At 47.4% G+C, this 22,144-nt stretch overlaps 1 protein-coding gene across 8 annotated transcripts in view; it reads left to right on the top strand.

The window, feature by feature from the left end:
- Nucleotides 1–22,144, top strand: part of akap13 (A-kinase anchoring protein 13) — a 97,393-nt gene that overhangs the window by 69,754 nt on the left and 5,495 nt on the right. For 2 of the 8 annotated variants that reach the window (XM_014124442.2, XM_014124440.2), the window contains exons 11-32: nt 733–1,109; nt 1,838–1,894; nt 2,663–2,722; nt 3,811–3,979; nt 4,145–4,244; nt 5,219–5,329; nt 7,152–7,194; nt 7,317–7,431; nt 9,371–9,527; nt 11,505–11,572; nt 11,843–11,906; nt 12,265–12,418; nt 12,663–12,775; nt 13,381–13,527; nt 13,766–14,019; nt 14,153–14,278; nt 14,478–14,595; nt 14,776–15,027; nt 15,247–15,323; nt 17,459–17,640; nt 18,087–18,169; nt 18,288–18,488. In XM_014124442.2, coding sequence (XP_013979917.2) covers nt 733–1,109; nt 1,838–1,894; nt 2,663–2,722; nt 3,811–3,979; nt 4,145–4,244; nt 5,219–5,329; nt 7,152–7,194; nt 7,317–7,431; nt 9,371–9,527; nt 11,505–11,572; nt 11,843–11,906; nt 12,265–12,418; nt 12,663–12,775; nt 13,381–13,527; nt 13,766–14,019; nt 14,153–14,278; nt 14,478–14,595; nt 14,776–15,027; nt 15,247–15,323; nt 17,459–17,640; nt 18,087–18,169; nt 18,288–18,488 — 3,028 coding nt within the window. The remainder of the gene's footprint in view (nt 1–732; nt 1,110–1,837; nt 1,895–2,662; nt 2,723–3,810; nt 3,980–4,144; nt 4,245–5,218; nt 5,330–7,151; nt 7,195–7,316; nt 7,432–9,370; nt 9,528–11,504; nt 11,573–11,842; nt 11,907–12,264; nt 12,419–12,662; nt 12,776–13,380; nt 13,528–13,765; nt 14,020–14,152; nt 14,279–14,477; nt 14,596–14,775; nt 15,028–15,246; nt 15,324–17,458; nt 17,641–18,086; nt 18,170–18,287; nt 18,489–22,144) is intronic. The other 6 variants (XM_014124443.2, XM_014124441.2, XM_014124444.2 and 3 more) reach the window with 6 other exon arrangements.

Raw genomic sequence — 22,144 nt, forward strand, 5'->3', positions numbered from 1 at the left:
GATCTCAGGCAGGCTGAGTCATTTGTTCTGGAAGTTGATTTTCCATAGCCTTCTCCTCATAAAGAGGCCTGTATGGTTATTATGCTCCGAGCCACTGCGGCCGACCGTTAGCTTAACACCCGCCCAGCGCTGGCACTGCTGGAGAATGTGAAAACTAATGATACACTCCCAATGAAGATCATCTGCAGCCTGCCTGCCTCCCTAAAGGGTGTGTGTTTCAGTTGTTATGTAACCTTTATAGGGCTGGAAAAAACTCTCTCTCCCATCAGCATGTCTCTCTCCCTGCCTTGCCCTTTCCTCTGGCCAGTCTGAAGCCCGCAGTAAGCTCAGACTAATAGCAGCTCTGACCAGTCATCATCAGGCCTAAACTCCCAGGCCTGGCATGTGTGAGAAACAGCCTGAGAGACAATGAGACAGGACATTTTTGTTTTGACATTTAGGGACACATTTGGCATCATGCTTCCCATACATGTTAGATTAGGTTATAATGTGCAATATCCGCTAAAATAAAGTTACCTTGGATGGTTTTGAAGTATGATGTTTTTACCACAGCTGCAACTTAATTGGGTCACTAAGACATACCCCGTTCTACAACGAATACCTCTCTTTGTCTTCATACTTGACACAAAAGAAGCGCTCCCTTTTTTTTGCACCCAAATATAATGCCTTTGAGTTGTGTTGACTTTGACTCCAGTGGTTAACAGGGTCTCTCTGGGTCCTCTCTGTCCCCAGGCTGTGGATGGGCCAAGGGATAGCACCAGCGGGGTGTCAGTGTCCTTCTCCTCCATAGACGACGTGGCCAGTGTGGGTCCCCTCAGCGCCAGCTCTCAGGGCAGTGTAGGTCCCCTAAGTGTCTCCTCCCTGGGCAGCGTGGGCCCTCCTTGGGCCGGGGCGGGGGCGGTGGGAACTCGTACCAGCTGGAGCTCTGGAGACACCTGGCAGATGACAGGGAAGGGAGGAGAGGAAGAGGAGAGGAAAGACAAGCTGACAGAGGTGCCTGTATGCTCTGCCGTCATGCGCCCGTGTATCCGTTCGCTCTCTCCGTTCCGCCGGCACAGCTGGGGCCCGGGGAAGAATCCTGAAGGAGAAACGGATGTGAACCAACGCAGGTGAGTCCTCTTAGACCCAGACACTGACCTCTTACATGTACCCCACACACACTCACATAAACATACAGTACTCCCCAGGAAGGACAGCTATGGATGGTGGTAAAACGTCATCATCTGTGTGAACCATACACCGCCAACTCCTACTGTATTCTGACTTGTCCTCAGTATGATTATATCTATTGTGGAGTCACTTGAGACTCTGGTAGCCTGGGAAGTATAGTGTACATGGATGAGACTAGGACAGAGACTGGCTCCCAGAGGAGTGGTCCTCATACGGCCTTGTGTGTGTGTGTGTGTGTGTGTGTGTGTGTGTGTGTGTGTGTGTGTGTGTGTTGTTTATGTCTTTGTGATCTGTGCTTGTCCCTCAGAGGGCCTGTGTACAGTATAGTCAGCCTGGAGGCTCCTCTGTGTAAGTGGACTTTGTGGGAAAGGCCTGGTCCCGGTCAAAGGTAAAACAATGACCTCGGACCTCTTTCAACAGCTGCGCGAGCTGTTTGCGAAGTACTGTACCATCACTCCTCAGACATCATCACTCATTCTGCTCAATGTTTCAGTCTGCGAGACACTATCCAGAGGCTTGCCTTGAATAGCCTTTGTTTTTATTGCTACCAATTCCTTCTTACTCATTTTCACCCATTTGGTCATGTATTGTACTGTCAGTGCTCCCATCTCTCTCTGTCCGTCCCACCTTTCCTGTCTTCTGATCATCTCTCCATTCATCTTCTCAGTTCATTGCGAAGTCAAGGGGAGGGGAAGCCACGAAAGCCAACGTTTCATAGGAGAAGGTACCACACAGTTATTTCTCAATGTTTCCATTCTGACTCTCCCTGGTGTATTGCAATTATGGGAAGAAAATGCTAAACCTACTTTTACCTCTATCACACATATGCTATGGAAAAGTCATTTCTAAAACAGTATGAGAATACTGTCCATTTATGTCTGGAGAGAGTGGAAACCAAGCAAAATAGTTTTTTCCTCCAATAAAATACTTTATCAAACCACTCCAATGGGGGAAAAAAAAGCCTACCTTTTACTGCAGTGGGCTAAATCATTGTCATTGTAAATAAGAATTTGTTCATAACTGACTTGCCTAGTTAAATAAAGGTTAAATATATATATTTTTTATTAATCAGGGTCACAGAGTATTTCTTGATAGTCTTAAACAAATACTACTTAGAAACAAAAGTATACACCTCACACACATGGTTATGGACTTAAAAAGAAGACACCTGTACCATGTCAGATATAGAGTTGAATGTATAATATTTTGAGTTTGCATCCCAATATTACACTTTATATACATCACAGAAGACTGAAATATAACAAAACCGTTTGAAATAAAAACACCAGATTTTTTGGTGTAAAAAAATAAAAAAGTTGATTAATTATGAAATAATGAACAGTATTAATAACATCAGACTGCAGGATTAATCATTAACCACTTTCACCTTTGACCATCCCCCCCTTCACCCTGTAATAACGTCGCCCTGTTTCTCCTCCCTTTGTCCACCCATCTCTCCTGTCTATCCCTCTCCCTTGCATCTCCCTGTCAGTATGAGCTGGTGTCCCTCCAACATCCCCCCTCCTCACCCGGAACAGATTGATAGCAGAAGGTATGCCATCACAGTGTGTCAGCTAACTGCCTAGGGAGAGAAATAAAGATGGAAAGAAAGCAACTGACAGTATAGGAGGATTAACAAGATGAGAAATAGAAAAGAGAGAGGAGCCCCTGCATGTTCTGTGCCCTGTGCGGGATGTACTGTATCTGGCTTGGTGTGTGCTTTGTCACTGCTGCTATCACTGCGGTCTCTTTGTCTTTGTCACTTCGTTGGTCGGTCGTGGTCGACCTCAGGGATGCAGTCACTTCTCTTCTGCCTCTCTCTCTCTCTCTCTCTCTCTCTCTCTGTCAGAGACAATGAAGCTAGAATTTAGAGAGGAAGCATCAAGCATCTTCAGAACAATCGTATTATAATGCTACACTGCTGGTTAACTATGGCAAAGCTTAAAACAACCAATATAAGAATCGTCATCAGTGAGCCATACATGTGACTTATGGTTTTAGTTCAGTTACCTCGCTTGGCAGCTTCAGTGAGAGGACCAATCAATACACAGCCTGGAACGAGGTGCTAGTTATTTTGTACACCAATACTGAATGCTGATTTCTTATACATGATCTCAAGTATGATCTCAAGTATGATCTCAAGTATGATCTCAAGTGTGTTATTTGATAGCTGTTATTTAACATGAATTGTTCTGTTGTCTTAAATGTTCTATACTTTTTAATCAACTAAACTAAAGGTTGCCTGAAATTGAAGCTTTGGGGGGGAAGAAATATTTATTATACTTCAGTTATTTCCCCTTTATATTATGTTTAGGTTTGCATGTATGTGTTCCTTCCTGTTTGTGCTGGTGTTCATTTATTCCGCTTTGGCTATACATGCTTTCCTTCCTTCCTCCCATCATCTCCTCACTGCCGTCCTGCAGGGATCTAGTTCAGTGTCTACATGTGCATGTACTTGTGCGCTACACTCGTCTGGTTTCAGTTTTGAACCAGCTGATTGATCATCTGCCTGGAGCATGAGAATCTGCTGGGTGTGAGTTCACTGCCTGCCTGTGGTTTAAACATCTCTCGGGGCGTTAGTATCTATTGTCCCGAAACAAAATGCTTTCAGTAACTCACACAGTTGTGTTGTGACTGCAGTTACAGTTTGGAGGGCCTGGCTGGAGAGGAGGATGCTGGGAAGGCTTCCGCTGACGTTGGGACCGCTGGACGTGTGGCCCGCCTGGACAGTGAAGAGAGAGGCTCGCTTCTGTCCCTGACAGAGGAGCAGGAGTCAGACCTTGGCGACTGCAGCAGCCTCGACAGCCAGGTATGTGTCCAGGCTTATCTTGACCATATGGGTCCTGTGTCTTGCAATCGCCGAATCTTTGTAACTTCCCGTGTAGAGTGGCTCTCTGTATGCACAGTAGTTGAGTGATTCGTGTTTTATTTGATCGCAGACAGCTCACTGATCACTCTCTCTCCTCTATTTCAGCTATCAGGGAGAGTTCTGCCTGTGAGACGTCCCCTCATACCTCACCAAGTGCTCACCAAGTCGGTGTCCATGCTGGCCATCAGTCACAGAGACCTAGATGGTGAGGCTCACTCTAACACGTTAACACTTTCTCTGGGTTCCCCTCTACAGCACACGTGTCAAACTCATTCCACGGAGGGCCCAGGTGTCTGCGAGTTTTTCACTCCACCCTTGTACTGATTAGTAAGGAACTCCCCTCACCTTGTACTGCAGTGGGATAAATCAGTGTCACGCCCAGTGTTTCTTGGTAGTCTTAAAGAAATCTACTTAAAAACAAAAGTATACACCTCACACACATGGTTATGGACTTAAAAAACAGAAGACACCTGTACCATGTCAGATATTGCAATATTACACTTTATATACATCACAGAAGACTGAAATATGACAACACCTTTTGACATAGAAACACAGGATTTTCAGTGTTAAAAAAACAAAGTTGATTAATTATACAATTATGAAAAATGTTAATAACGTTCCACCCATGAGGCCACTAGAGGGCGATTTGGTCATTTGACTGCAGGAAAGGGAAACATTTTTAAACTGCAGACTCTGCCCTCCGTGGAATGAGTTTGACCCCCCTGCACTACAGCCTTCTCTCTGTCTGTGGTGGCATGGTGGCACAAAAGGCCAGGCCTCTATCTATCCAACAATCAAGTCTCCTGTCACCTGCTCTTTCCAACCTCGTCCTTCAGGTCAATTTTCCCTCTGTACCTCTGCTGTGCATTTTCCAGCAGGTGACAGGAACAGCATCCAATCAGGTGGTTAGTTCACTGTCTCAATCCCAATCTCCTCCGTGGCTAGCAGAGGCTACTGTTACAGCTTCTCCTCACTATCACTGGGGCAGTGATTTCTCCCTTCTCTGGTTTCCCTGTCCCTTTGTGTGGGGTGTCACTCATTCAATCACTTGGAAGGGAATGAGGTCAAGTCTGTGTAGGGCTCACTTGATCACTTGGAAGGCATTGAGGTTCGGCCCAGGTTCTTGTGCTCATTTAACGCGTGATTTGATGTCTTTTGTACCCTTGAACTGGATAGCGAGCGGACGGACTCGACCAAAGAGACGCATCTCCTTCTCCTTCAGCATCCCCAAATCTAGAACGTTCTTTTCTATTGGCTCTTCCTCCAGTGATGAGGAGGAGGTTGTGAGTAAGTACTGTACAGCTCCCAGAATGCCCTGAGTGCCCACCTAGTCCCTGGCTGCTTCCTGTGTAGTGTGCCTCTTCTCCTGCCCGTGTCACTAAACGGACGTCACATCCTGCTAAACTCTAAATCCAACCCTAATCTCTGTTTGGTCCCCTCCCCTTAACAGGTTCAATGTCTCTGAAGTTGTAGACAAGTCATTTGGTTTGAGAGAAATTCAACATGTACATAGCTTTGTTTTCAAACAAGTAGGTTCTCATCTGCAGTCACCAAAACTGAACAGGTGATCAGATATGCACTGATAATGATATACATGTCTATTTAGTGAAAATTCAAGCTAAGTGTTTATGGATAGAATAAGGCGATTGCTTCCACATAGACTATTAGGTCTTGTAAATTGGGCGAGTCTGACCAGTGCACTAATTGTGTCTGTTGAGTTATTGTGCTCTATGTGATTTTCTGACTCTGGCTTCATCTATTTTATGAAAACAATGCCTACACCTCAGCTTAGTTCTGAAAATATTGGTTACCATGACAAAGGACTGAAGAAAGGAATGAAAGGATTATGCCAAACCATGTCCATGTTTTTCATTTCTGTCTAATTCAAAATAAATTTAAAAAATCCGCCAAGATGTTCACATATTTATTAAATGTTCATGAAACAGTCAAGGACAAGATTGACTCTTTTGTCCTTTTAAGAGTGTTGTATTTATGAACGATTTGTGCATTACTGAAAACCTAGCAACAGCAGCAGACTCAATGAGACCTTTTATAAGAATAAATACTGCAGCTTCAGAGTAAAAAGCCCTCTGCAGACCAGTCAACCATCTGGACTCATCATCATCATCCATTCTGCCCTTATTGAATATCTGCAGGAGACGCCCATGAACCCAGAATCTATTCCCCACTATTGGTATCGAACTGAGACTAAAGAATCAGCTTTCTCCTAGCACAGATTTCCCCAAGTAGCCCTTTTCCTATTGTATTTGACATGGCTGCCATGCATATTATGTCCCTCCTGTGAGTTTTCCACATATTTCTTCCCCTTTTTCTTTCCATCACTTCTATTTATTCCCCCTAGCCTCCACTCTTTGAAATCCACATAAACACATTTCAAAGTGTTCCTTTTGGGCTTCACAGCTGCTAAAAAGGGTTGAGTTTCCTTTAGGAAATTTCACTGCTGCTTTTCACACTCCTTTGAGCCTCGTAAGAACGGCTTGTATATTATTTTGGGGGCGAACGATAGGAAGAAAATCCCTGTCCGGGCCGTTACCGGGGGGATGGCGTTTCAGAGCTACAGCTTAAGAGCTGTAAGAGATGTTGCATGGCAGTTTTTGAAAATGTCTCTGTGTTTGTCACGTGATGTGTGCCGTATTGAGCTTTGCTGGAGGACTGTGTTTGGCCCCTAGTAACTTTCTTTATTACTGGCCGCCCATGACTACTACTGGAAATATATGCCGTTTTATGTTCACATTCCTTAGTGTTTGTATTTTTTGGGGGGTGGCTTGATGTTAATTGGCTATGTCCTTAACCATATTACCCAGTGTGCAATTCCACATGTAACCCGTCCTACCAGGTACCCACTGGTTCAGTTGGATGTTGGTACAAACGTGTTATGTGATATCACCTCTGCTTGGAAATGTCTTGTAATGATTATGTAATATGTCATTTATACATGTACTGAACCACAATTCTGATAAAAAAGATGACAGGCCTGTTTCATATATACTGTAAGTCTATGATTTTTATACAGAGGAATTCCAGTCTGTTATTTCAACATGCTTCCATTGATCCAGCTCATCACCCTCTCTCTCTATTTCTACTGTAGGAATGGGATCCTACTCCAGCACGTCTGGATCACTAGAGTACAGGTACGATAGAGACTTTCTTTTCAATGGGGCTGGTCTTACAATGTGTACTCTGATTGCTATTTCTCCAGCAGAACAAGTGTAAATGGCCGTATGTTGAGTGCATTTTTCCTTGTCTGGTTCAGCATCTCTGAGGAGGACCCGGGTCCCCTGCGGAGTTACACTGAGGGGAGACAAGGGACCAAGGTCAGCCGCACTTTCAGTTACCTCAAGAGCAAAATGAGTACTAAGAAGAACAAGGTGAGTCTGTCCATTCAGCATTTCCACCTCTCCTCCTCCTCCTCCTGCTTCTTTTCCTTTCCTCCTCCATTTCCTCCTCTCCTCCTCCTCCTGCTTCTCTTCCTTTCCTCCTCCATTTCCACCTCTCCTCCTCCTCCTCCTGCTTCTTTTCCTTTCCTCCTCCATTTCCTCCTCTCCTCCTCCTCCTCCTCCTCCTGCTTCTTTTCCTTTCCTCCTCCATTCCCTCCTCTCCTCCTCCTCCTGCTTCTCTTCCTTTCCTCCTCCTCCTCCTCCTCCATTTCCTCCTCTCCTCCACTTCCTGCACTACCAGAGCACAGGGCATGGCTAAGAATTGTATGTGAGAAGATAAATCAAGTTGTATTGGTTAATTGAATTGAAGAAGCCCCAGTAGTACATTTTCTCTCCGACCCTAGGGCTATTGTTCCCTCTCGGTCTTTCTGACGTTAAATCAAATGGATTATTATGTGTTTTAAAGGCTTCTCAATACATACAGTTCTATGGATACATTTATACAGAGTACATGTATTCAGAAGGGATTTCTATCGACCTTTTGAGTGTTTATTAGTTCAACAGCGAGCGAGCTAATATACATAGTACAATCGAAGCTGTCGTTTCCGAAATAAGACACTTTCTCTCGCTCTGGTCGGGTTTCTGGGAGTCATAATCAGACTGTAAATGATGTGAGGGAGCATAGAGTATCTTTCTGTTAGGTAAGTGTATCCGTCTGTGAGTTGTGAGTAGCAGAGCGAGGCGCCTGGTCTGCATGCAGTAGGGAAGTCAAACAGGAAACAGAGGCATGCTGTGGTCTTTCTCAAAAAGCCGTCTGTATGGCATCACTGCTTCTGCGAAAACAAACCACTTTCTTAGACTTAATTCTACCATGTTTCCTGATAACATTACAGTACAAAACAGTAACGCCCAGACCATGCATCAACACAGTTCTCATGTGATTTTATTTCCCTGTGATTGTATCCCCAAAAATATAGTTTATTTTCATTAAGACTTGTTCATACTTGAAAGTATGTACATTGTACATACTGTAAAATGTTTTTGCTGAGATTGCGAGCTAGAGGCCGGAAGCCTCAGTGGGGCTGGTGTGTAATAGAGACTGCAGACTACAGCAGTGCAGAGGCACAGCACAGATCCTCCCTCCACCACCCCCCTCATCCTACACATGGTATCTCACTTCCTCCTGTTGAGCTGATGGCAGGCGTCATGGGAACGCCAGTGTTTCTGTCTGTAGAGGCTGTAGCGCCTGTTGTTCCCGACCAGCGAACAGACAGACTGTTACTGTAATGTTGTGTAGACGTCTCCTGGCACACGGTCGCTCCCTGAAGCTGAGGGCTGAGGCAGGACAGGATGAGGTAGGGGATATTGGTCATTTGGGACTTCTGGGAAGAAACTGGGAGTTGTTAGTCACCATAATGTACTTAGTCACTAACTACTGCATGTCGAAGGTGTGCCTTGCACTTTCCCAGTAACTTTTTACTGTATTTGTTTATCATATCTACTAGTTTATCAGAATCATAGGATATTGGTTGTTTCCTGTACCCATCATGAATTAGTGTCTATCTGTACAATACACCTGATAGTGTTTTCTGTCAGCCTGGTGTATTGTCTGTGGTTACGTTGATATACTGTAACCTTTTGTCGGAATTAAGTTTCTGTTTGTGAATGAGACTTCTAGATCGGAAAAATATTAGGAAGGGTTTTTTGAGACTGCCAGAAAACATGCCGTTTTGACTAGTGGCCAATGATGTCAGCGTACTTCCTCAGTATATCTTTGTGCAAGTGACTCATGCATCTCGTCTTTGGCTAACTATTATCCAAGCGTGAGATCTGTTTGTAAGACCTTGATTGCTTAACTACGGAAAGCATCACTGTGCTTTGACTCAGAAAATTGATGGTGTTTTTTCGTTGCATCTCTAACCCCTTGCAGGAGAAAGACAAAGATAAGGGTCAGGGTAAGGAGAAAGACACCAAGGAGAAGAAGACCCTGAACGGCCATCTCTTCAGCTCTGTGAACCCAGCCCCCTTCACGACCTGCCACCAGTGCAACAAACCCATCAACACTAAAGAAGCATTCCTCTGTACCAGTAAGACACCCCCTCCTCTTCTGTAAACCACTTCCTCCTCCTCCTCTTCTTCTTCCTCCTCTGTCAACCAGCCCACGTCAGGTGTTATGAGAGAACAGACTCCACAGTACACAATGTATTCATGTTGTTCCACGGTAAGAGACACTGCTCTATATTTATTAACCCCTCAAAACCCGTCTTTTTTTACATGGTGGTTATATAGGCCTATGATTGGTGCTGCTCTGGACAATTACTTTGGGTTTCTACCTGTAGGTTTTCAGGGCCCCAAGCTGTGTTTGCAGTCATTGTGTAATGTCTGGTGATGGAACGTCTTACTTTGGTTCCAAGCCATGTGACAAAATGGTGACTGCTTACTATATTCACTTCCCTGAAACAGCCTAGTCAGATTGTCTAGTTGAGAAAGTCCGTACTAAGCAAAACACAGGAAATCCTACATGGCGAGGGTCTGTCTGAGGAAAACTTAAGAGGATGTTGTTTATTTTGGGGCCAACAGAAGTGGACGTATAGAACCTCTCTGTCACGGCAGTATGCACATTCCTCCCACCATCTTTGTATGGACAGCAGCTTGCATTAGAACAGCAGAGTAGCCCACTCCCAAGCCTAGTTCTCAAACTCTTTTGTTTGTTGTCAGTCTGTCTGAAGCATGATGGACTGGGTGGGTCTGTCCCAGTGAAGAGGGGGTGGGTGGTTAGATGGAACCAGGGGGCGGATGTGGCCCCCGGCCCAGCCAGTCCCCTCAGTCCCCTCAGTCTTTCACTGGGTTGCATCACCCTGCCCCTGACACAGCTGGAAGACGTCAGCTCTGCTCGGTTCTGTCTCTCTGCACTTTGCTGTGTGGAGACGAACACCCTGCCTCTCTCTCTCTCTCTCTCTCTCTCTCTCTCTCTGTCTGTCTGTCTGTCTGTCTGTCTGTCTGTCTGTCTGTCTGTCTGTCTGTCTGTCTGTCTGTCTGTCTGTCTGTCTGTCTGTCTGTCACACACACACTAGCAGAGGATCTTGTACTGTAAGCCATAAGTTAGCTTTCCGTGGCACATTTCTTAGAAGTGACTTAGATTTAGACACGCAGTGTTTCACAGCGTTGCGGCCCACATAGGGTTTGACGAGCACGGACCTAGATTTGAAACAAGCCCTTAGTTTTGACAATTGATCTAGTTATTCAGAGGTACCTTGATCAGTGACTGATCCTTATCTCTATCTCCTAGCTCGAAAGTCAAATAGGGCTTTGTGGCGAGTGAGGGAGTTTTGTCTGAAATATAAACGAATAGAGTTTATTCTAATGGACACCTGCGTTCTCTCTCTCTCTGTTCTCTCAGCTTAACTTTGAGAGACTCAGTCTGTCAGGATCTGTGTTTGACACACAATCAAAACAACTCCCACAAGCTGGCCATGGAAAAATTGAAGGGCACACACCCTGTTGCACAACACAATCCCCTCTCACTGTTTAAGATCTCCATCTGGGAGAGCGCAACAGCCAGTTCATTGTTGTCTTCCTTCCCTTCTGTTCCCTCCCTGAAGTGTTGTTGTTACGTTTGTTGGATGGGCTTGACTGGAGGTGCAGAGAACTCAGTGGCCTTTTCCACATTCATCTCGGATTCTTCTGTTAGTCATTGTGTTGCTTTTATGTGGTTAGATGAGCTGTTTTTTGATGGGCCTGCATTTTCTCAGCATTTTCAGATTAGAGTTTCCTGTTTCTATAGTTTAGGGTGGTTCAAAGAAGCTGTGTTGATTTGGTATGAGTCACGTGATGCAGGTGAACGAAGCAGTGTTGATTTGGTATGAGTCACGTGATGCAGGTGAAAGAAGCTGTGTTGACTTGGTATGAGTCACGTGATGCAGGTATAAGGTTGTATTTTTTCTACTTACATTAGAATCACAGTATTCTGTCCTGTGAGATGAGTGGAGGCTTTTTCTGCAGTGTTGGACCGATTGTTCGACCAACTCTTTGTCCTAATGTTGTTTTTCTTCTGATCGTTTCAGACTGCAATGCACAGGTCCATAAGGGCTGCAGAGACAGTCTTCCTGTGTGTGTCCAGGTCAAAATGAAGGTAACGTTTGGCTCTGCTCTGTCTGTCCGCTGTCTACAATGCGTCTTCACTCACACACACAGGAACAGAATGTGCCTGCCCTGTCGGAGCTAGAAACACAAGCGTTTCGCTACACCCGCAATAACATCTGCTAAACATGTGCATGTGACCAATACAATTTGATTTGATTTGATCAGTCTCTGTGTAACGTGTGAATGAATGGGTAACAGGCTTGTTATTGGCATTGATTTAGCGTAATACGTGATACTGCATTTCCGTTGTGTTTTTCAGCAGCAGAAGCAGCAGACCGTGGTAGATTCTGCGTCCGTGTCCGGAGTCATGTTGAGAAGTAAATGTAATATATACTTCTCTGTCCACTAATTCCATGTCTGTCATTCTGATCAAACCTGTGTCTATGTCTGTTTCTATCTATGCAAATGTGATCTGGCTACTGAGGGGAGGACGGCTCACAATAATGGAGTTAATGGAATGGTATCAAACGTGTGGTTTTCATGTGTTTGATACCATTCCATTCAGCCCATTACGAGCCGTCCTCCCTTCAGCAGCCTCCACTGATTCTCAAGTACTGCATGTATGTATTCTCAACTACTGCATGTATATTTGTGTCCATGTGCAGTAGGCTGCCTGTGCATTTATGTGCACCCACAGCTCTACGAAATATACTATGTACTAATTTCTGTGTTTGTGATCAGCCACGTCGGCGGCGTCTCGGGAGCGTCCGTGGTCTGCCATCTCGCCCCCTGATGACCAGGCCATGGTCATGGTGGCGCCGGTGGTGCCTCGCAGGAATACCAGCATCCTCTCCAGCAACCTGTCCAAGAGCATCTCCATCAGCAACATCGCAGGGTGAGACACAACGCCACTCAACCAGCAACCAGCTCACCATCGCCCCCTTCACATACTCGGCTAGTACATTCTCATGCCAACGCGCTCATCAACACTACTGGACCTGTTGTATCACAAGTGTCGTGTCTAATGCATTGTACTGCAATTGTGCAGCCGGAGTGTGTACGGGACTTATGTTTTCACTCTAATAGCCCCTCCTTCACTAACTCTGTTTCTCTCTCACCCCGTCTTTCTGTCCGTGCAGGCCATTGATGGACGAGATGCCTCTGAAGGGCCTGAAGTACCTGTCCCAGTCCACAGACTCACTACACAAGATCTCCAAGGTCAACGAGTCCACTGAGTCTCTCACCGATGAAGGTGAGTTACCCCGATAGACCCCAAGTCACAGAGCCTGTATTGTCTAGTCATGTTCCCCCATCATTGTCTGTATTGTCTAATCATGTTCCCCCATCATTGTCTGTATTGTCTAGTCATGTTCCCCCATCATTGTCTGTATTGTCTAGTCATGTTCCCCCATCATTGTCTGTATTGTCTAGTCATGTTCCCCCATCATTGTCTGTATTGTCTAGTCATGTTCCCCAAGTCACAGAGCCTGTATTGTCTAAACATGTTCCCCAAGTCACAGAGCCTGTATTGTCTAATCATGTTCCCCCATCATTGTCTGTATTGTCTAATCATGTTCCCCCATCATTGTCTGTATTGTCTAGTCATGTTCCCCCATCATTGTCTGTATTGTCTAATCATGTTCCCCCATCATTGTCTGTATTGTCTAATCATGTTCCCCCATCATTGTCTGTATTGTCTAATCATGTTCCCCCATCATTGCCTGTTTTATTTCAATGTTTTAATGTATTGTATTGATCCTCGCTCAATAATGAACAGTGTATGTGTAGGAGCGTGCTCGTCTGCTCACGGTGTATACGGTACAGCAAGCCCTCATGTGCTCCTGTCTGTTGCCGTAGGGACTGAAATGATGGACAGCCAGCTGATGGGGGAGTTTGAGGCGGAGTCTAAGGATCTGGAGGCGGACTCCTGGACCTTCACTGTGGACAAGAAGTATGTGAAGGGGCTCAAGAAGGAGGTGGTCAAGAGACAGGACGTTATCTACGGTAGGAGGACACTGTCGCGCTACCACTCATGCCATCTCACTGGGATATACTTTGTTTCGTTCACGCAATTTATTTGAGATGTTATCATATCATCAGTATTGCGGGTTAGGATATCGGTCACTCAGTACAAACGCAATCGTAGGGTGCTGTTCATTGGGAATTCACTCTATAACCCCTCATCTTTAACCATATATCCTTTTAATAATACTAGAACCATTCCCCTCATGCCCCTCTCCAGAGCTGGTGCAGACAGAGATGCACCACGTGCGGACGCTGAGGATCATGTCTGAGGTGTACAGTAAGGGCCTGCAGAAGGAGGTGCAGCTGGATACCCAGCTGGTGGAGCGAGTGTTCCCCATGCTGGACGAACTCCTGGAACTACACACACACTTCTTCGCACACCTCCTGGAACTCAAGCGGAAATCCTCCATCGAGGGCCGGGACGACGGCAGCTTCCTCATCCGCAAGATAGGAGACGTGCTCGTCTCACAGGTCAGCATGGGGGAGACTCGGGGGGTTTAGAGAACGTTGTGGAAATGTTGTGGGAATGTTGTAGAAATGTTGATTATTAGGCGAATCGGTTTGTTGGTAGTAATCTCACAGGATTTTCTTGTGTGGTGTTCAGTTCTCAGGTCCCAATGCCGACCGCATGAAGAAAGTCTATGGGAAATTCTGCAGCCGCCACAACGAGGCGGTCAACTTCTATAAGGAGCTTCACACCAAAGACAAACGCTTCCAAGCCTTTATCAAGGTATGGTGTCAGCATTGTTTACCCATCCTAGTCTTACCATTATAATGTATGGAAAATAATCCCTCTCTCCACCAGGGGGTGCCAACACTCTGTTGTGATTTTTCTTTTGCATTTAAACCCACATTGACATCTGCTAAAGTCGTCATTAAGACATTGTATGAAGCACTATATGAGTATCTCTGTTTTATTTGTTTTTCAGAAAAAGATGAGCAGCACAATCGTCCGAAGACTAGGCATCCCAGAGTGCATCTTATTAGTGACACAGCGAATAACCAAGTACCCTGTGTTACTACAGAGGATACTGCAGCACACAAAAGGTGAGAGACACCGCCTGTGAGACTTATAACTACACCTTTACTGAGTACTGTTATATATTCTTATTCTGTATGCTTTGAATGGCACTTGGTAGCAGAAAGAACCGCGGTGGAGATTGTTGGGAAGTCTTGACCTCTGGACGATATGCATTGAGGTGACATGCTGATGTTTGACATGTGCAGAGAACGAGGAGGACCATGACGATATAACCCAGGCTCTGAGGCTGGTGAAGGAGATTCTAAATGCAGTGGACAGCAAGGTGAACGAACACGACAAGAAGAAACGGTTAAAAGAGGTGTACAGTCGTACGGACAGCAAGTCCATTCAGAGGATGAAGAGCGGCCAGATGTTTGCACGGGAGGACCTGGTGAGAGGCAGGCGGCTGCTGCATGATGGACCGCTGCAGCTCAAGAACTCTGCAGGCAGGCTAAAGGGTACGGCACCGGCCTCATTTATCACTGTCTCACTCTCTTTCTTGCTCTCTCCTGTCTATCCTCTCAATCTGTTTCTCTTTCTCCATCTCCTCTCTTTCTCATCCTCTCCTCTCTCCCCCTCTCTTTCTATATTTTTCTTGCCCTTCTCTCCCTCTCTCTACTTCCCCTCCCTCTCAACCCCTTCTCTCCTCCACTGATCGTGACTGTTATTTTCCACAGATGTCCAGGCCATGCTGCTGTCTGACGTGTTTGTGTTCCTGCAGGAGAAAGACCAGAAATATGTCTTTGCCTCACTGGTATGTTATGTTTGTTATCCCCAGCACATTGTTCCCTATGGTGCCACACTCTGTAGTATAAAGAGCCATGCCCTCTAAGAATTCATAAAAAAAACATGTTTTTTACAATACAGAGCTATCAAGTATTAGTTTACTGAAAGATAAGCTTGCTCTGCTGTTACAATACAGGTATATCTATGTTTTTCCAGCTATATTGTGTAAGACTGGCACACAAGGCTATTGTATGGTAGATGCACGTTTTAATGAACCAGTAACATTGGCATGGTTACACTCTTGGCAGAATTTTGCTATCCTGCAGTTTTTAAAATCATTTAGTGGAGATTGGAGTTTTCATTCAGTTCCCTTTTCCTTGGGCTAAACATTGCATTTCCCCAAAGTAGCTTCCATAGAAACCTCCCACTGGTCTATACATCCTTCAATAGAAATCTGGTCTAAACATCCTTTCACCTCTTTCCTCCGTCTCCTTCCCTCTCTCTCTTCCCGCCTCTCCCTCCATTCCTCCCTCTGTCTTTCCCCTCCACCCCCTCTCTCTCTTCCCACCTCTCCCTCCATTCCTCCCTCTGTCTTTCCCCTCCACCCCCTCTCTCTCTTCCCACCTCTCCCTCCATTCCTCCCTCTGTCTTTCCCCTCCACCCCCTCTCTCTCTTCCCGCCTCTCCCTCCATTCCTCCCTCTGTCTTTCCCCTCCACCCCCTCTCTCTCTTCCCACCTCTCCCTCCATTCCTCCCTCTGTCTTTCCCCTCCACCCCTCTCTCTCTTCCCACCTCTCCCTCCATTCCTCCCTCTGTCTTTCCCCTCCACCCCCTCTCTCTCTTCCCACCTCTCCCTCCATTCCTCCCTCTGTCTTTCCCCTCCACCCCTCTCTCTCTTCCCGCCTCTCCCTCCATTCCTCCCTCTGTCTTTCCCCTCCACCCCTCTCTCTCTTCCCACCTCTCCCTCCATTCCTCCCTCTGTCTTTCCCCTCCACCCCCTCTCTCTCTTCCCGCCTCTCCCTCCATTCCTCCCTCTGTCTTTCCCCTCCACCCCTCTCTCTCTTCCCGCCTCTCCCTCCATTCCTCCCTCTGTCTTTCCCCTCCACCCCTCTCTCTCTTCCCACCTCTCCCTCCATTCCTTCCTCTGTCTTTCCCCTCCACCCCCTCTCTCTCTTCCCGCCTCTCCCTCCATTCCTTCCTCTGTCTTTCCCCTCCACCCCCTCTCTCTCTTCCTGCCTCTCCCTCCATTCCTCCCTCTGTCTTTCCCCTCCACCCCTCTCTCTCTTCCCGCCTCTCCCTCCATTCCTCCCTCTGTCTTTCCCCTCCACCCCTCTCTCTCTTCCCGCCTCTCCCTCCATTCCTCCCTCTGTCTTTCCCCTCCACCCCTCTCTCTCTTCCCACCTCTCCCTCCATTCCTCCCTCTGTCTTTCCCCTCCACCCCTCTCTCTCTTCCCACCTCTCCCTCCATTCCTCCCTCTGTCTTTCCCCTCCACCCCCTCTCTCTCTTCCCACCTCTCCCTCCATTCCTCCCTCTGTCTTTCCCCTCCACCCCCTCTCTCTCTTCCCACCTCTCCCTCCATTCCTCCCTCTGTCTTTCCCCTCCACCCCCTCTCTCTCTTCCCACCTCTCCCTCCATTCCTCCCTCTGTCTTTCCCCTCCACCCCCTCTCTCTCTTCCCGCCTCTCCCTCCATTCCTTCCTCTGTCTTTCCCCTCCACCCCTCTCTCTCTTCCTGCCTCTCCCTCCATTCCTCCCTCTGTCTTTCCCCTCCACCCCTCTCTCTCTTCCCGCCTCTCCCTCCATTCCTCCCTCTGTCTTTCCCCTCCACCCCCTCTCTCTCTTCCTGCCTCTCCCTCCATTCCTCCCTCTGTCTTTCCCCTCCACCCCTCTCTCTCTTCCCGCCTCTGTCTTTCCCCTCCACCCCTCTCTCTCTTCCTGCCTCTCCCTCCATTCCTCCCTCTGTCTTTCCCCTCCACCCCCTCTCTCTCTTCCCGCCTCTCCCTCCATTCCTCCCTCTGTCTTTCCCCTCCACCCCCTCTCTCTCTTCCCGCCTCTCCCTCCATTCCTCCCTCTGTCTTTCCCCTCCACCCCCTCTCTCTCTTCCCGCCTCTCCCTCCATTCCTCCCTCTGTCTTTCCCCTCCACCCCCTCTCTCCCATCCCTCAGGACCAGCGGTCGACGGTGATCTCCCTGCAGAAGCTGATTGTGCGGGAGGTGGCTAACGAGGAGAGGGGTCTGTTCCTGATCACAGCGGGCATAGAGAAGCCAGAGATGGTGGAGGTATTGGCCAGCACCAAGGAGGAACGCAACACCTGGATGCAGCTCATACAGGACGCCATGCACTCCATGTGAGTCAGTTAGACAGGAACACACATAGATATATAGATATAGAAATAGTTGAATGGGAGAAGCTCCTCAGACCACAGCAATTCTATTATTTTTTAATATGTCATTCTATGTATATGGAAACATACACATTGTATATCCACAGATACTGTATAGAGCATATTAGCTTGACACTACATTTACATTGACATTTTAATCATTTAGCAGATGCTCTTATCCAGAGTGAATTACTGTAAGTGCATTCATCTTAAGATAGCTAGGTGGCAGAACCACATATCACAGTCATTCTAAGTACATTTCTCCTCAATAAAGAAGCTATCAGCAAAGTCAGTGCTAGTAGGGAAAAAAGTAAAGACGTGGGTGTTAGTTCACAAAAAAATTGTTTTTTTAGGTCGTTTTTTTTACATGCAGTGTAAATAGTTTGATAACTGATTGTGTATGTGAACAGAGAGAAGGATGACGACGAGGGAATCCCCAGTGAGACAGAGGAAGACAAGAGACTGCTGGAGACCAAAGCGCGGGAGATGAGAGGTAAAACCTGTTCTCTTTGGTTCTGCTAACCATTTGTCCCAGAATATGACGAGCGGTGGTCAGTGGTGTGAAAGACGGGTAATAACCACAGTGGGTCTCTCTATCTTGTTCCTCTCAGAGCTGCTGAGGAAGAAGGACGAGCAGATCGTGTGTCTGTTGGAGGAGAAGGTGAAGGTGTTCAGGGACATGTGTGAGGGGGGCAGCGGCCTGGCGGAGGAGACCAGCCCAGCCCAGTCCATCAGGACCAAGATGCTGTTCAGAGCCACCCCAGACTACATCACCAAGGGCGAGCCCATCATGAAGGAGGCCCTGAGGGAAGGTGAGTCAAGGGTGGACAGTCGGGGGCCCAGAGACCACACACACAACACAGGTGACCCTTTATCCAATCAGTGGTGACCTATTGAATTACTTGGTCACATGGCCCAAACTGTGATTTCCCCGTGAAGACACATAGAACCAATCAGAAGTAATCAGGGAATTACCTGAAAATCCCCTTTATATAATATAATGCCAGTAGCAGCTGAAAGACCAGGGCAGAGCGGTTACAGAATACTGCTGAAAACACGTTTTTGACCTAAGTCAGAGTGATATATGGTTACTTGTCATAGTTATTTATATCCTTGTTTTTCCTCTGTAGACAGGGATGGAATCAATGCATAAGTGTAATCTGATTCAGCTGTGTAGAAAGAAAACAAATGGATTGCTTTAATGCTGCAGGTTGAGTAATGGGCCAGATATTGATGTTTTTCTCCTTTTCTCCTCCCTTGGTAACCCAGTTTATGTAGGTCTGACCAGGTTGCGTAAGCTGATAGAGTGGTGTGCCTAGTAGTCTTTACTGAAATCGTACAGTACGATGTGTGTGCGCGTGTATGTGGGTGCGTACATGTAACCAGGGAATGGTCACATGACCTGGCAAATAGCAATGATAAACAACACATAACTGTGAATGATTTTATGTCACGGCACTGCAAGAATACAGCACCAGAGTAGAGGTCTGCGCGGGACTGATTTCATCTGCAGCACCCACAGCGTTTCATACCGCACCGCCCGCTCCCTCCTGCTGGCTTTCTGTCCAACTCCCACCCGCTCCCTCCTGCTGGCTTTCTGTCCAACTCCCACCCGCTCCCTCCTGCTGGGTTTCTGTCCAACTCCCACCCGCTCCCTCCTGCTGGCTTTCTGTCCAACTCCCACCCGCTCCCTCCTGCTGACTTTCTGTCCAACTCCCACCCGCTCCCTCCTGCTGGGTTTCTGTCCAACTCCCACCCGCTCCCTCCTGCTGGGTTTCTGTCCAACTCCCACCCGCTCCCTCCTGCTGGGTTTCTGTCCAACTCCCACCCGCTCCCTCCTGCTGGGTTTCTGTCCAACTCCCACCCGCTCCCTCCTGCTGGCTTTCTGTCCAACTCCCACCCGCTCCCTCCTGCTGGGTTTCTGTCCAACTCCCACCCGCTCCCTCCTGCTGGGTTTCTGTCCAACTCCCACCCGCTCCCTCCTGCTGGGTTTCTGTCCAACTCCCACCCGCTCCCTCCTGCTGGGTTTCTGTCCAACTCCCACCCGCTCCCTCCTGCTGGGTTTCTGTCCAACTCCCACCCGCTCCCTCCTGCTGGGTTTCTGTCCAACTCCCACCCGCTCCCTCCTGCTGGCTTTCTGTCCAACTCCCACCCGCTCCCTCCTGCTGGCTTTCTGTCCAACTCCCACCCGCTCCCTCCTGCTGGCTTTCTGTCCAACTCCCACCCGCTCCCTCCTGCTGGCTTTCTGTCCAACTCCCACCCGCTCCCTCCTGCTGGCTTTCTGTCCAACTCCCACCCGCTCCCTCCTGCTGGCTTTCTGTCCATCTCCCACCCGCTCCCTCCTGCTGGCTTTCTGTCCAACTCCCACCCGCTCCCTCCTGCTGGCTTTCTGTCCAACTCCCACCCGCTCCCTCCTGCTGGGTTTCTGTCCAACTCCCACCCGCTCCCTCCTGCTGGGTTTCTGTCCAACTCCCACCCGCTCCCTCCTGCTGGCTTTCTGTCCAACTCCCACCCGCTCCCTCCTGCTGGCTTTCTGTCCAACTCCCACCCGCTCCCTCCTGCTGGCTTTCTGTCCAACTCCCACCCGCTCCCTCCTGCTGGCTTTCTGTCCAACTCCCACCCGCTCCCTCCTGCTGGCTTTCTGTCCAACTCCCACCCGCTCCCTCCTGCTGGGTTTCTGTCCAACTCCCACCCGCTCCCTCCTGCTGGGTTTCTGTCCAACTCCCACCCGCTCCCTCCTGCTGGCTTTCTGTCCAACTCCCACCCGCTCCCTCCTGCTGGCTTTCTGTCCAACTCCCACCCGCTCCCTCCTGCTGGGTTTCTGTCCAACTCCCACACGCTCCCTCCTGCTGGGTTTCTGTCCAACTCCCACCCGCTCCCTCCTGCTGGGTTTCTGTCCAACTCCCACCCGCTCCCGCAAGAACTTGTCGCGAACCCAACCTCTGTCTCGCAATGTTATTTTTGGCGTATGTGACGCAGCTCACTTGCCAGCCATGGCAAAATATATATAAAATATATACAAATATGCAAAAACAAAATGTGGAAAAATAACCAAAGAAATAGGTTAAATTACCAGAGATTCTCACGTGCCCTATTATATTAGACTATCGGTATTACTGGGTTATATCAGCCAATAGGCTAGGCATAGATTTGGAGAGAGAGTGGAAACTTGCACTTTCTCTTGAGCTACGTCTTATAGCCTACCTTTTAGGAGCCGAGTGATTTTCAGACGGGGACAAATGTGGGTTATTAATATGTATGTCTAGGCAATGTAGTAAACTATAGGCTAATCATATTTAGGAAGTTAATGTCCTTGGAAAGATAACTGCCCTGTGCTTCTCCACCCATGCATAGGCTATAGCCTACTCTAGGCTATTTCATTGAGACCACACGCGCACCAGATCTCACATGTACTGTACGGCTACTGAACTTTAAGCAGCAAGACTGATAAGGGAGGGACACTAGTGCTTTGTCTTGAGCTACGTTTTGCATATTTTGATATAGCCTACCGATTTGCAGGCAGAGACAAGGAAATGCGTAACCAGTATTTATTGAAAAGACTCAACACTCCTTCACCATGATAGCCCATATGCATGGTCGCCCATATGCATGGTAGCCCATATGCATGGTAGCCCATATGCATGGTAGCCCATATGCATGGTAGCCCATATGCATGGTAGCCCATATGCATGGTAGCCCATATGCATGGTAGCCCATATGCATGGTCGCCCATATGCATGGTAGCCCATATGCATGGTAGCCCATATGCATGGTAGCCCATATGCATGGTAGCCCATATGCATGGTAGCCCATATGCATGGTAGCCCATATGCATGCTTTGCGCACAGCTCCTCCTGAGCTGTTCTTGTCTATTAATGTTCTGTATTATTTCATGTTTTCTATGGACCCCAGGAAGAATAGCTACTGATTTCACAGCCGCTAATGGGGATCCTAATAAAATACCAAAATACCAGATACACTCAAGAAAAACTCAAATTGCTGAAATAAGTAAATGAAATCAATGATTAGCGAATAGTCAGATGAACTGATTTCCTTATATTTTAGATGAACAGCCTACTATTTACTTTAAAACCACCATACCATTACTTTACTTCTAATGGTTTGATGTCCTGACGACTGGTAAAACAAATGTCTTGAGAACATCTTACAAAAATCCTAACATGGTCCTCCCACTTGCAGAAAAACCACATGGATTGGATGATCAAATGTCTTGACTGCAGCTCGACTCACTTTGTTTGAGCCTAATCATAGTTAAGTTCATTTCCTTGGAAAGATAACCGCTGTGTGATTCTCTGCCCATGCATAGGCAGCCTACTCTATTTCATTGAGACCACACATATACTAGGCACACTTGATCTCACACGCCACACTAGGAGAGGAAAGTATCGTTTCCAAATATTCTGCTCCAAAAAAAAAGTATTAATCCCGCAGTTGTCTGACCGCCTGC

The sequence above is a fragment of the Salmo salar genome, chromosome ssa10 (assembly GCF_905237065.1).
Source record: "Salmo salar chromosome ssa10, Ssal_v3.1, whole genome shotgun sequence".
Lineage (NCBI taxonomy): Eukaryota > Metazoa > Chordata > Actinopteri > Salmoniformes > Salmonidae > Salmo > Salmo salar.